Source organism: Pieris brassicae, chromosome 7, assembly GCF_905147105.1.
Source record: "Pieris brassicae chromosome 7, ilPieBrab1.1, whole genome shotgun sequence".
Classification (NCBI taxonomy): Eukaryota; Metazoa; Arthropoda; class Insecta; order Lepidoptera; family Pieridae; genus Pieris; species Pieris brassicae.
This window is the reverse complement of record NC_059671.1, coordinates 17,659,762-17,674,082: the sequence shown is the minus strand read 5'-3', so window position 1 is coordinate 17,674,082 and position 14,321 is coordinate 17,659,762. Positions and strand designations below refer to the sequence as shown.

The following is a 14,321-nucleotide window of genomic DNA, read 5'->3' as shown; positions in this document are numbered from 1 at the left end:
ATTACTAATTCATCTTCTCTGCAGTGTGCAAATTTTTTTATTTACATGAAATGTAATTATTAAATGCCAAAAATAGATAAATATCAATTAACGATATTGTCTGATTTAAAGTTTGTACGAAGGAAATGGTTATGTTATGTGAATGTCACCATAAATAGCCTTAATTACATAATGTTTTATTATATTTATTTATTAACAATATGAGTTTTATAATAATTCCTTGGATTACTGTGATTAATCTTATGATATTGCAACAGAGTTCTTGGCCTTGCTAATAAGTTCATTTCTTGCATAAATTGCGTTTACGCGAGGACAATGGCGTCTTGGTCGTAGTAAGTTTTTTTTATCTCTCATACGCTTTAGGATTTTAAATGATGTATTTTTTTAAGACACTATTTTATTTGTAAATATTTTGAGGTGCTTTAGGCTAAACACTACTAAATATGCGAGCCATAATATGCCTTTTTTTGGTATTCTATGTGGATACTTATACCATAATGAGGCTTCTTATACAATATGGTGTACGTTAAGCATGAGTCGTTTCGTGCCATAGCGTGAAGCTACCTAGCGTGCAGAGGGGCCCTGACAATATCCAGATAACGTCTCTAATATAATATTGATAAGGTATAATTTATGACGTAGAAACAATGCACCCGTTCCTCTGGCTTACCAGCTGTGATAGTGTGATATTACGGAACATATGGTTTTTATGTTAAACTTGTTACCTTTGGATGTCGCTTATCTCATATTTAAGATCATACGCAAAACAGTTTAGTAAAAACAAAGGTTTAGAACATTACGTGCCAAGTTTATAATTAAGCTTCAAAACTTTACCAACAAGTTTCATACACTGAATATATGTATATAGGAAACAAAATTTTTTTAATGATTTAAGTTTCGCTAAAAGGCAATCGATTTAAGAATTTGTTGATAAAGTCAAATTTTGAATATCAACTCGATAAATTCTTATCTATGATAGACATAGAAGTTGAATGATAATTTCATACAAATAGGTGACGACTTCTATCTTTGTGGATTTAATATTTATACATCCCTATCCATAAATGCATTATAAGCCTCAAAATCTGTTAAATGTAATATTCGAGATTTATGGCTTAGATTCAAAAACGTATGGGATCCAGTTCAGTAAGTCTCGACTCTAAATCGTACCCTTGAATACTTGAATGAATTTGTCAATATCACTCTAATTTTACTGCTAATGTGTAAAAGTGACAAAACATTGTTAACAAATCCACGTTTATATAAGTTTGATTTATGAATGTCTTCCCTAATAGCAGGAAGTATTTCTGCATATTGATATTTTTATGCATTAGAAGTTAAAAGTACCTAAGTGTTCTAAACTGAAGAACATATTCCATGGTTTAACCACGTATTAATAACATTACAACATTAACGATACGAACATCGAGAACGAAATTAGGTTTCATTGTCATAAATATTAGATTAAGGATATTATTAATGTGCCAATTCTGGTAAATTATTAATCAATTTTACCTCGACTATCATCTTATAACATTTTATCTTTCAATTACTTGATTCTGCGTTTCTTAATCTCGTTGTTATAGACGAGCAGCTAGCTCGCAAATTCGCTCACGTGAATTCCGTGTATTTAAGAAGGACTTTAACAACCCCTTCAAATAATTGTTATATCCTTTTCCATTCCTTTATAATAAAATCTCTCACTAAGGATTCTTTGATAGTCAAACTATCCAGATACAAACTCACAAATCACATTAAACGTACAAGGCGTAGGTTCTAGTGCCTAGGTATCTTGGCATGTCTCTGAGGCTCCAAAAACTGAGATACACACAGCGCACGCTTATAACAACTCAGCTACACTCTCATTACAACAACAACCAATCAATACATTGGATTTAATTAATTTTTATACGGACGTGTATGACACAAGGCAGTGTAGCGATTTCACTTACAATTGCATGTGGCGAGATAGGCGTTAAGAATTTGGAGGCTTTGACGAAATTTAAAAATGGATCTGTTACGTGGGTTAATTGATTTGGAACGACTCGTAGTTTTCTAGACAAGCGTCTGTATCTATAGAATGGTGTCTTATTCACTATTGTACTACAATTTAGTAGTGTGACAATATGCAATTTACTTCCTGATATTTACATTAGTATATGATATAATGTATGTAAAAATTATGTCAAGTTTAGGTGTATGGAAGAAACAACTGTTTACTAAGTGTAGTTACGAATCAAACTACATATATTAAACGAAAAAAATATCATATATTTATTATTATTTACTCTATATTTCATATTAAACCTATAAATATTAACAGAATTGTAACAGGAAACCGATCAAGATTATTCTCCAAACGCCAATCACTGACCAATGGAGGCAGCCCAATGACTAATGTTAATTAATATAAATAAATCAGCGGCGTTACAACCATTTTAGGTCTGATAGTCTCATGATCATTTATCAATCTAATAGGCAAGTAGATATCAGCCTCCTGTGCCTGACACCGTCGACTTTTTGAGTCTAAGGCAAGCCGGTTTCTTCACGATGTTTTCCTTCACCGTTCGAGCGAATGTTAAATTCCACAGAAATAAAGTCCATTGGTGTACAGCTGTGACTCGAACATACGATCTCAGGGATGAGAGTCGCACGCTGAAGCCAATAAGCCAACACCGCTCTGATGGCTAATGTTAGCGTATTTAATTTAAGCAATATTTGCGCGCATGTGATTCTTATTAACGTTTTAAATTCAGCACGATGCTAGTGTAACGGTGTCAATTGGTAGCCAATTGTCGCAATAAATTTACGTGGTAGGTACGTTTATACAATTGTTTTTCTTTCAAGGGATTGCCACTTACTATTTATTATGCAACAACATTTTTCATTTATTTTTATACTTATTTTCAGCCACATTTTTACAAAAAAATATATGTCGAGTGAAGAGTTGTTACAGGTGAAATATGCCTGTGTCAATTAGCGCTTGAGTTCTCTCTACCGGTATTGAGCAGTGTTTCCCTACGTGGGGCCCACAACCCACAGAAAGCCTCAATTTGATTGTTAAGGACTATTCGAAAATTCAAAATTCAGTTTTTCGTTATGCTTTGAAATTTGCTCAATGTATTTCTTTAACAATTTTGAAACCATTTCCACCACCGAAACGCAAGAAAGGTTGGATAACAATGGTTTAGTCGCTTCAACGTGTAACTTATCTCTGAGGTCGTAAGTTGATCTTCAGTTGTGCACCAGACTCTCTGTATATATGCGCACTTAGCACTTGCGTGCGTACACACACGAAGGAAAACATAGTGTGGAAACCGGCATGCCTTCGAACTAATTTTTTTTCCTTAGGGAAATGACTACCCGCGGCGCAACTGCTTAGTGCGGGAAGCTTATGTGGTACTCGCTATTGTGCATTTCTACTAAAACCCCAAGGCGCACTTTTAGGCGAAGACCTTAACAACATATTAAATGTTTGTAAAAGGATTTAAAACTCTGAGGTCCTGTTTCAATCCTGGCTCTACGCTAATGTATTTTCAAGGCAACATTTTTTCAATTGTAACAAAAAGCTTTTGGCGAAAACCGTCTTATCCAAAAGACATTTGCTGTAATAAATTTTCAGTAATACATTCATTCATACAAAGCCATGTGTTGTAATAAATTCGATAGATTTTTATCGTAACTCGAAGAAAACTATAGTAATATTATTGTCGAAGTAAGTTTGGTTGCGATGTAAATTGATTAAGTACCGTAACTGGTGACTTGGTGAAATCGGCTCAAATTACATTGCCGAGATTTTATTTTGGGGCCTCCATATTAACAATCGAGTAATATAATTTAATTTTTAAACCGACTGCATGTTCTAATAAATACAGTCTTAATTTGTTGCACTAAAAAATTACGCTTTGTTTTTGTTGGCGCCTCGGTATGATTATTATGGTGTTGGCTCAGTGGCCTGAAGGTTCGATCCCCGGATGCTCTAATGTATGCATTTCACACTCGCTCGTCCGCTGAAGAACAGCACCGTGATGAAACCCATATACCTTTAGATCTAAATAGTCGGCGTTTTTTTTTAAATATTAGTATATACACAGAACAAGTACATATATCGAAATGTATGTGATTAAATTGGTTGGGTTAATCCTGAGACTGACATAATTACTACTTTTGTATTTATGTCTTTGTCAAGCTTATGAATTAGTATCCAATTCGCAATAAAGCGAAAGTTCTTTAACGCTTAAATCGCGGATTGATTTTAACGAACCAAATATTCCAAACCAAATGGAAGATAACTTCAGCTGTTTAAAATCTATGCAGTCAGTGGTGATTATCAGCTAGGATAACTTTTGCGTATACCTACCATAGACAAATAATTATTATATTTTTATAGAAAATTTTATTTTAATACGTTATACATATACAGATAGGAGCAAGCCTAGGTATGAGTCAAGCACGAAAAAATATTACATGAACATTTAGGCGTTAGGAAGCTTTGTACCAGATGGATTCCCCATACTTTAACTGACCACCAGGAACACCTTCGCATGGACTGGTGAATACTTGACTATGACAGGTGTCGGGATAATGGGTCATCCGCCATACAGTTCTGACCTGGCGCCCTGTGACTTTCATTTATACTAAAGATAAAATTCAAGGTATTCGCTTTACGAGTCCTGAAGATGCAAGCGTACGAAAATGCCATAGAAGAGACCCCTAAGTAAGAATGGGCCCACTGCTTTTCTCAATGGCTCCATCGAACGCGACGATGTGTGCAGTGGAACGGAGATTACTTTGAAAAACAGTAAAAGTATTAGCAACTCTCTACATTAAGCCGTTTTTTGTTTTCTAAACATTTTCAGTGTTACCTAGGTACCATTATTTATAATAAAAAAAATAGTCTCTAATAATAATAATGAATATCAAAAGAATATAGTCATTATTCACATGTTGAATCTGTTAGGCAGGTAATCCTATAGTCAATATCTTTTAAATAACTGTATTCTCGAGATGCTATTTGGTCAACCGCTTCCACCATTACTGTGATTATACCCTATCACTAACGGATAACGGAGGTTTAAAGTATGCGAACAGAGGCGGCTTGGATGTTATTAATGGTTCCGCCTTTAGGGAATTTTGTGCTAGTGCTTGCATAGTAGTTACAGCGTGCCCCTCTCAGCGCTGTCGCTCTCGGTACACCAATGGTCGTTGAATGCGGATTCAACACACGCTCGTACGGTGAAGGAAAGCGGCATGCTTTGTACGGTCGATGCCAATGTCGACGACATGTGTTAAGCACAGAAGTGCCTACTAGTCAATTTAGAAAAATATATGATCATGAAATGTATACAGAAATCATTGGCCAAAACCTAGGTTATGGTCCCGCATGATTAAATGTACATTTCTTAGTTTTTTGTTATATTTGTGTATGAACTGTAACCACCTTATGTGACACAGACACGACGTTGATGGTCGATTTATAAATGAACTCTCGTATATATTTAAACAATCATTTGAAAGGAAACATTAGTATGTCTCTTTTTATCACACGATTAATCCAATTGGCAGAAAGAAGACAAAACTGTAGGTCAATGAATGAATTGTAAGTTTTAAAAAATCTTACAATTATTATTCACCCTTAAGTATTTCAACTTAAAATATTGAGAAAGATGTTCTCGTATGTGGCTCTTCGATCTATACAGTTTATACAGAAAGTCGGCCTTATAAGAACCTTACCTGTATAAACCTAATTTGTTAACCGTCGAGCCGTGAGCGTGCAGTGAAGTATCCGTTTTGCAACTGCCCCAGTTTCAAAGTATAATATTTAATGACACATTCGTATCCTGGATACATGTGGTCGACTTGTCGAGCGGCAGGTCGGCAAACCGGTTTAAACGCTTTTAAACACAGCCTTGTGATAAGCGAATCTTGTTTGGATTATTGCACTGATAATTATCTGTTTACTAATTTTAGGTTTCGACCTGTGTTTAGATAATAATGATGTTATTATAGACATAAGCGTAAAGTACTAGGGATATTTACTATGGTATGCAGCGGTAGGCTTTTTAAAATTGTAAATTAAAAAAAAATCAACTTGCAAATGTTTTTATGGGAGTAAAAGTCAAAATGAAATATTATGATTTTGAAATTTAAAGCTCATCAAAAAAGTACTGAGTAAAAGTGATATGATATTTTAAAAGAGTACCGAGAGTTTTTTACGCCGGCTTTTTCTCTCGGCCTACACCCTCTCTTTGCCGATAAGTAGGGATGCTGCGATACAAATCTAATGACGTAAAATAAGTGATACCTGTATCTTATATTCAACAAACAAGTATTGCCCTATGCAAAAATAAATCATTTAAGTAAACTATGTTTAACGATCATTACATACAATAATAAACGATATTATCTCTATATATGATAAAATAACGTCTTTCACCGCTTTTATCTGACTATCTGCTCGAGATAAACATAAAATCTACACGGATTTTCATACGGTTTTGAGTTTTGACAAGTGATGAAGAGGTTTAGGTGTTCAAGGTTTATATCACTTGTATAACAACCTGAATATTATTTCTAAAAATAATTTTATCCATTTTTTAATAAGTTAAATAAAGATTTTAAAATAACAAAATATGTTGTGTGTTCTAATACTTATGTTGTGTATGAATTTTCTTTGAATATAAATGATTAAATATATAAATCGTCAAGGCCGTGTTATCAGTAACAAAACTATTAATTATTTGTTATCAATATTAAAGTGTCATACACTCCACACATACTTTATACTCTTTGGTGAAAATTGCCGAAGTAGACGTAGAATTGTCTATGGTTGGTCTAGTCTCTACGGTGATAAATATCCAAAGTGAGAAATATAAGAAATAACAATCCTAGTTAATATATATAGGATTTCCAATTATTATTTAATTCGTGAAACGACATCACAACATAAAATTTTGTCTCCTTTTAGTTCCTGAGAGTAGTAGTTTTTATATACCAATATGGATTTCGGCGCATATAATACCTCATTTCTTAGCTACAAATATACGGAAGTGGCTGTTCGTTGTTAATGGGTCAATTGTCAAAATCTCCATTTTGAATTTGTTTACCAATTTACAAGTTATAATGTGTTTCTTTTAATGAAAATATCTACCTGTTAACGTGTTTCACATAACATTAAGCATCAAACATGTACATTTTTAAATATAGGTACACCATTATTTCATTAATACCTTAATCGTCTTATTTTAATAGGATAAAGTGTATCTAGCTGCATTTGTACAATGATTGCCGTTTTTAGATTATCCAATAATGTTATCAACACAGCTTTTTACACAGTATGCGCGTACACATAGATACTAATAATATATCACCAGGCTTTGATATTTTACATATATAATCATGTACAAAAAATAAATTTAGTAAAGAAAATTATACCTTGCGTAATAATAACACACTGTGTTTTAAGTAAGTTTACAACAATTTAATAAAACTGTACCTCATCATCATAGCGTAAACTATGTCTAACGGAACCAGACAATTTCAATGGACTGCCCTGCTAAGCCAGAAGTTTGATATTGGAAAATACAGTATTTCTACTCCAGTCTGCTTAATAACGTTTATGCTTTCAGACGTCGTTTGCAACAGCTTAAAGTATGGCAGCAGAGAGAGAAAGAATGGGCAAGAACGAAGGCGAGAAGAGAAAAGAGCAACAAGAGAAGTATATACTTCAGTGACAGTGTCATGCTACTGGAGGCCGCTGCAAGGAATGATATAGAAGAAGGTAGGATTTCCTTCTCTTTTGTGTGTTTTTTAATTTAAATGTAAAATATAGATAGCAATTTAATTAGTAGTGGTAAGGGGGGTCTGGTGAATTCCATCCAACGAGCAGATTTTCTTTAAAGATAGAAAGAACGCTTATCTGATTAATAATATATATGTGTAATGGCCATTTCCAGAACCCTTGCAAGTGCGTTGCCGGCCTTTTTCTGTATTCCAGGAGCCTGTGTCTATCCAATTATGTGTACTGTGTAGTAATATAAAGATAAATTTAAAAAAGGCTTTTAAATACAGTTATACATTACATACGGAAATTTACATATAAATTAAAATGTTTAATATAAAAACATGTTTATTTAGAAATGATACAACTTAGCTGTTAATATTCGTTTTGTACACGCTTTTGTCGACTATAGATATATAAATTTGTGTGAAATGGTAATGTCCAAAAGCATGTATGATAAAACTATCATACTTCATAGATTTGAATGTATGAATCAATTTGGCGATATTGGTTCAAGTTCCAAATTTTACCTAACTATTTATTTCGCCCGTACACTAGTGATGTATGTCCAACTGTTTGTGTGTCATCTAGCAGAGACCACAAGAGTTATTATTGTTTACTACAATACAACTACTACAACTGTACGTAATTTTAAATATTTTGAAGTAAACATAACCGTTATTCGTTACGTGCATACAAATTCAACTTTCTTCAATAGTATTAAAACTTCGTTTAAAATGTAATTTTCTTTAAATAAAAGAGTGATTTTTTTTAACTTAAATAGAATTTGGCTAAACTACGTTTACACTATTATCGAGTGCCGTGTGGTGCCTTACTTATCGGCTTGTCTCGGCATATATATTATTATTCTTTGAAATACATTGGATTCTAATGGTGGTAGGATTTTTTAAATCGGTCCTGTAATTTTTGACTTCATTCGCTACAAATCGTTTTGTGTAATGTACTAGCGGACCCGACTGACGTTGTCCCGTCTTAACTATGAATATTAATTTCGAATTGGTGTAATTAACTAAAATTCCATATTTAATTGAATAATATTAGGCGTGCCCTGAACGGAAGAAATTCAATTTTTGTTAGAAATCATAAATTAATTATTTAATATGTATTTTATCAATATAATAACTCCGATCCAAGTATTTGTTTTAATCGATATTCATTTATCTTACATTCTCTTTGACGATATTTGCAGCACGCATTCTGTCAATGTTATGTCAAACGCCATAAGGTTACATCTATTCTAAATTTTTTTCATAAGAACCTGCTCCTGACTATAACAAATACAACAAAAAAGATTTAGCTAAATCGGTCCAGCCATTCACGTGTTATGCGTGACCAAGGTAAATAGGGATTCATTTTTATATATATACTAGCTGCCCCCGCGAACTTCGTTTCTCCTTAATGTGGTTTTAGTTAGCCTTAATACCGTGACACGAAAGAATAATTTCACTGTATTATCGTCACTATATGTTGAATTTGATTTACACTTCGGTCTAAGTAACACGTAGTTAGCTATGCTAACACCAAAAATTAAAAAAGTTGAAATAATTGAATTTCACGGTATTCCGTTTACTACAACATAAATTTATTTTATACTTTAGCCTCAATAACACGTGGTAATCATGATATTGAATTGTAGCTTATATGACACGTTTGTCTGTTTACCATAGCAGTGACATCTATTGATTACTTACTCAATCCAGTCGAAAAGTATCGACATCTGTTAGAATCTTTTGGAGCTAACAGATAATTGTGACTGTCAATTAATTATAGACAAATAATTTGCAATAAAATAAAATTGCGACCATAATTAAAGATCTAAGCTATCCTATCTCTTAAGTTGGACCAGACTGCTCACGGTGTGTCAATTTAATTTAAAATCGGTTAAGTAGTTTAGGAGTTTAGGCGGAGGAGTTTAGGGTAGACATTAAAACAATTGAATCGGTAAAACCTTGTGAAACCGACGCTGGCTACACCCCTCGTGCTCTGGGGATTACATTTCACTTTGAATAATTAACCTCCAAATATAGGAACGTTTGTTGTGAAAATATATGACAAATCATGAATTTTAATTGATTCGAAAACAGTTTAGATGCGATATTTATTAATTCCCATTTAATATGAATTCCATTCAATACTATATTCTATTGATTTCATGGTCCGACAGTATATAAATTTATGAATCGGATTTTTGAGAAATTTCTGGTGAGAAGATGTTTCGTCCGTTAACGAATACCCAATAGTAATAATTGGCCAATAACGGGCTTATTTTTGATAAAGTTTGGAATAAAAATATAATTATATTGTATACGTATTACTCAATTGTTTCGACTTGATTGTATATGTTTGCAGGCGTAGTATACGTACATATACAGTCACTATGTGAAAGTCAGGCCCTAGGTCTAATTATGAACGTTTTCCCGCTCTCGAATAATGTGTAATTAAATTTGTTGAGTCTACTCGAAATGTCTACTTTCACTATATAATTAGCAATTATCCTAATGTATCACATGTAAACACTATAACAAGATTATGTGTGTCTTGAGTTACCGTAATACTTGTGGTAATATGTACCCGCTTACTGTATTGCGTGCGTAGTATTACGGTAATGAAACTTTTTGTAACCATATCAAATTACCCTTGACGTAAAAGTATTTACGCGTATTAATGAATAATATTTTTATTAACAAGTATTTTAATAGAATAACCATTAAACCAATTTGAATTTGGAATATACATTCCGATTTTGCTTGTGAAAAATTTGAGTAACTTCCTGTGTTGTGTAGCTTCGTTCTTGACGTACATCGCGTATAACCGAAAGTTCTGGTACGTCTCCGGTGAAAATAGTTAAGTTCGCTGTACATTTTTTAGCGATTATATGAACGAGTGCTGGTGAGAATTCAGAAAAAATAAGTGCTTATGACGGTTAAGAAAAGGAAACTTGAGTTTTTCGAACACGTCTTACTTAAAAAAATACGATCGTCTTCAAGTAAACATACAAGGCAAAGTGGCAGAAGGCCTGGCCGCAGGTCTAGCTTAAAGAATCATTGACAATGTTGTGGTGCACCAAGGCATTGTTCAAAAGCGCATCAAAAACTAAAGCAGCCATGATGATCGTCAACCTTCGAACACGGCACTATAACAAGGAATTGACCGAGTCTTCATACAATTCTCAAAATAATTTTTTTAACAGTTTCCCCCGGCCTTTATTATGTGTACTTGTTGGCGTACTCTACTAGAGTGAATGTTATCTTAGCTTATAGCCATAATACTAAGCTTGAGATGATGTCATTTCGTGCAAATATATTGATTATGTAATAATTTCGCATTTAACTTAGATACATCTGTTGCATTTGACGATTGCAAGAAGTCCTTGTCCAGCTTCATTTATTTAAGGAATTAAGATATAGAGTGCAGTTCCTCTCGTCATAAAGGAACGTATTTTCATTTCAGATCAATTGTAGTACTATAATTTTGTCTCTTACTTAAAGGCCAGGCCCTTGAACCGTACAGAGCTCGTACTCTAACTTCCAATAGTGACAGGGATACCCAGAGGTTTTTGTATGCAAGTTCGATAGTTCTCTTAATATCTGCACTTGTAGCGATGATGTCACCTTGATATCGCTGCGGTATCGTTATTGGAAGATACACTGTGCCCAGTTGAGTTTCCAAAATGCCGGAGAGCCGTGCTTAGTCTCAAATAAGATCACAATACATCCAATAGAAAACTAGCTACAAAAAGTATTCTTTCGATATAAATGTTAGATTTAGAGAGATTTATTATGATTTGCTTTTGTTTGTCGTTTACCTAGTATAACATTTTAAATAAATTAACTGTTATGTATCGATCACGAATGACATCAATTTTATATTTGTGATGCAAAACACATTGTATCAATGCGTTTATAAATAGATGTGTCGATTTGTTCTATTATCACTAGTTTCGCAGTCTTATTTGTATACCTTGTTTAAAATCGTATGTATCGCAACGTATCAAATGGAACATTCATAATACGCTGTTTGACTGTAGGAAACATTAAGTGTTTGTGTTATATGAATTTTAAAAGTGTTTTAGATTTAAAAAAACATTACAATAGTCGAATCAAAGAGAACAAAAATGTCTTCGTCTGTCTACTCCTAATACTCTGGAGTTTATTTTGTAGTAGACTTGTTTCTGAACGAATTATATGTATGTAACACGTAAGAACTTGACGTTTTTTAAGGAACGTGTTATGTCATAGGGGCTGGTACGACGCCATCTTGTATAGAGAAGCGTTTTGCCGGGTTCTTAAGAATAATTTATGTAGATTCTATAGTAATCTTAATCAGCATTTATTTGAGTTATTACTAGCTCGATTTTGCAAGACAACGCAATAATTTAATGCTTTTTATTCAGTGAAAACTGTTACTCAATCAAGTGTAATTGATCTGCTTAAAATGCCTTGCCTTCCTCTTGGGCATAACGTTGTTCCATTCTGTTTCACTGATGTTTTTTTTAATAGCCTTCTACAATTTTTTTCCGGTATTTGCAATTAGGAAGTTTCGAATAAATCGTTTGTTGATAAAGATAGATTATTCAACGTCGTTTAGATTACGGGTGGAATATGAATATGTCTAGTTCTATTAATAAGGTTTATTTATTTTTCGCTTCACACACACTAATACAGCTATTTGCTATAATTGTTAGAGGCTAGTGTATACAATATAGACAGTCCTGTGGTAACAGGTCACCATAAATAAGTAATATGAAAATACAGTGTCCCTACAACCTTAGATTGTTCTTGGCCATATATCGCTGACTTAGACACGCAAATTTTAAAGCTAAATTTGAATCCGCTCAAATTTTAACAAAATATGACATTAATTTCAGTCCGACGTTTGCTCGCACGTGGCGTGACACCGGATGCAACTAACGAGGATGGATTAACAGCTTTACATCAATGTTGTATAGATAATAACGAAGCCATGATGCGTCTTCTACTGGATCATGGCGCGAACGTGAACGCCGAAGATAGCGAGAAGTGGACGCCCCTACATGCGGCAGCTACATGTGGCAATTTAAACCTAGTACGGATTTTAATACAGAGAGGTGCAAACTTACTGGCTGTGAATGGCGATGGGAATATGCCGTATGATATATGCGAAGAGGAGAGAACGTTAGATGCGATAGAGAGTGAGATGGCGGCGAGAGGAGTAACACAGAGACTGATAGATGAGACCAGGGCGGCGACGGAGATGCAAATGTTGATTGATGTAGCGGAGATGGTTAAAACTGGCATGGATTTGGATGAGCCGAGGGATAGTCAAGGTGCGACACTGGTGAGTAATAGATAATATATAAGATTATTGTCTTATAAATTACTTTTAATAATAATAATGACTATGGTAATAACTTTTATTATCAACCATGGAGTAGGCTTTAATTTATTGATCTTGTAATGTCAAATTAACCGCTTGTAATAACAGTTTTGAACTGATGTGACTTTGACGTTGTTAATTTATAACCTTTCACATAGGTAATGACAATGACAGCTGACAATTACGCCATTGCTCTGACATTATGAAATCTGATAAATTACTTTGTCGTGTTGGATTTAATTAATTTTTATTGTATGATAAATGTTGATTATTTTATCACATTTACATTTTATTGAAACATCGTTTGCCATATATATATATGATAGCTCGCTGGAGTAACGATTTTGTCATTTGTTTCTTGAGTGTTTTTTAATTAGTTTGACAATTTAATCATAAGAGCCGTAGAAACGGATGAATACCTATTTACCATTAATATGACAAGATATTAATACTGTAAGAATTTTGTTTCAAAACCTAATAAAACTGACTAAATTGTTCGTCTATATACTAAGATATATTAAACATAGGGTGGGTGTCAAAGTCCTAAGCATGCAGTGAAGAATCAGAAGCGGAACTATGCCTTAATGTTTGCTTTTCCTATACTGTAACACCTGTTAAAACATTCACACACAGCCTTTCTTCTCATTGTATCTTATATATTATAGCATATAGGCATATAACGATACCTTTAGTGGCTTGAGATGTTTGTGGTGTTTCAAATGTTCCAATTTTAGTTTCTCAAATCTTTTCTCGGATTCACTGTAGACACATATTTCCGTGTTTGAACAGTTAAAGGTTGTGCTGGTTGTATTGTTGCATCGTATTACTTCCCGGGGATTTCTGCAAATATATATATATATTTGTATGGTTTTTGTGAATTTCACTATGTCACATTCTTCTAGTGAAGATGATTATATTAATATGGTAAACACTCGCTGACTCCGCTGTGCTTTACTCTTTTGCAGTGGAAGTAATTGTATGAAATATAATAAAACTAGTTCAGCTAGTTTCGTACGTGGGAAACTATATAAAAAAATCTTTATTAAGTAGATTTCTTTACAAAGTTCTTAAAAAACAAAATCTATATAATATATATAAAATTGTCGTGTCACAGTGTTCGTTCCCATACTCCTCCGAAACGGCTCGACTGATTCTGGTGAATTTT

At 33.5% G+C, this 14,321-nt stretch overlaps 1 protein-coding gene across 3 annotated transcripts in view; it reads left to right on the top strand.

Annotated features, from left to right (window-relative positions):
• LOC123711628 (protein phosphatase 1 regulatory subunit 16A) overlaps positions 1–14,321 on the top strand; it is a 35,997-nt gene that overhangs the window by 1,500 nt on the left and 20,176 nt on the right. For 2 of the 3 annotated variants that reach the window (XM_045664264.1, XM_045664263.1), the window contains exons 3-4: positions 7,629–7,780; positions 12,669–13,117. In XM_045664264.1, coding sequence (XP_045520220.1) covers positions 7,629–7,780; positions 12,669–13,117 — 601 coding nt within the window. Of the gene's footprint in view, positions 1–255; positions 333–7,628; positions 7,781–12,668; positions 13,118–14,321 lie in introns of those variants that run through there. The other variant, XM_045664265.1, reaches the window with a different exon arrangement.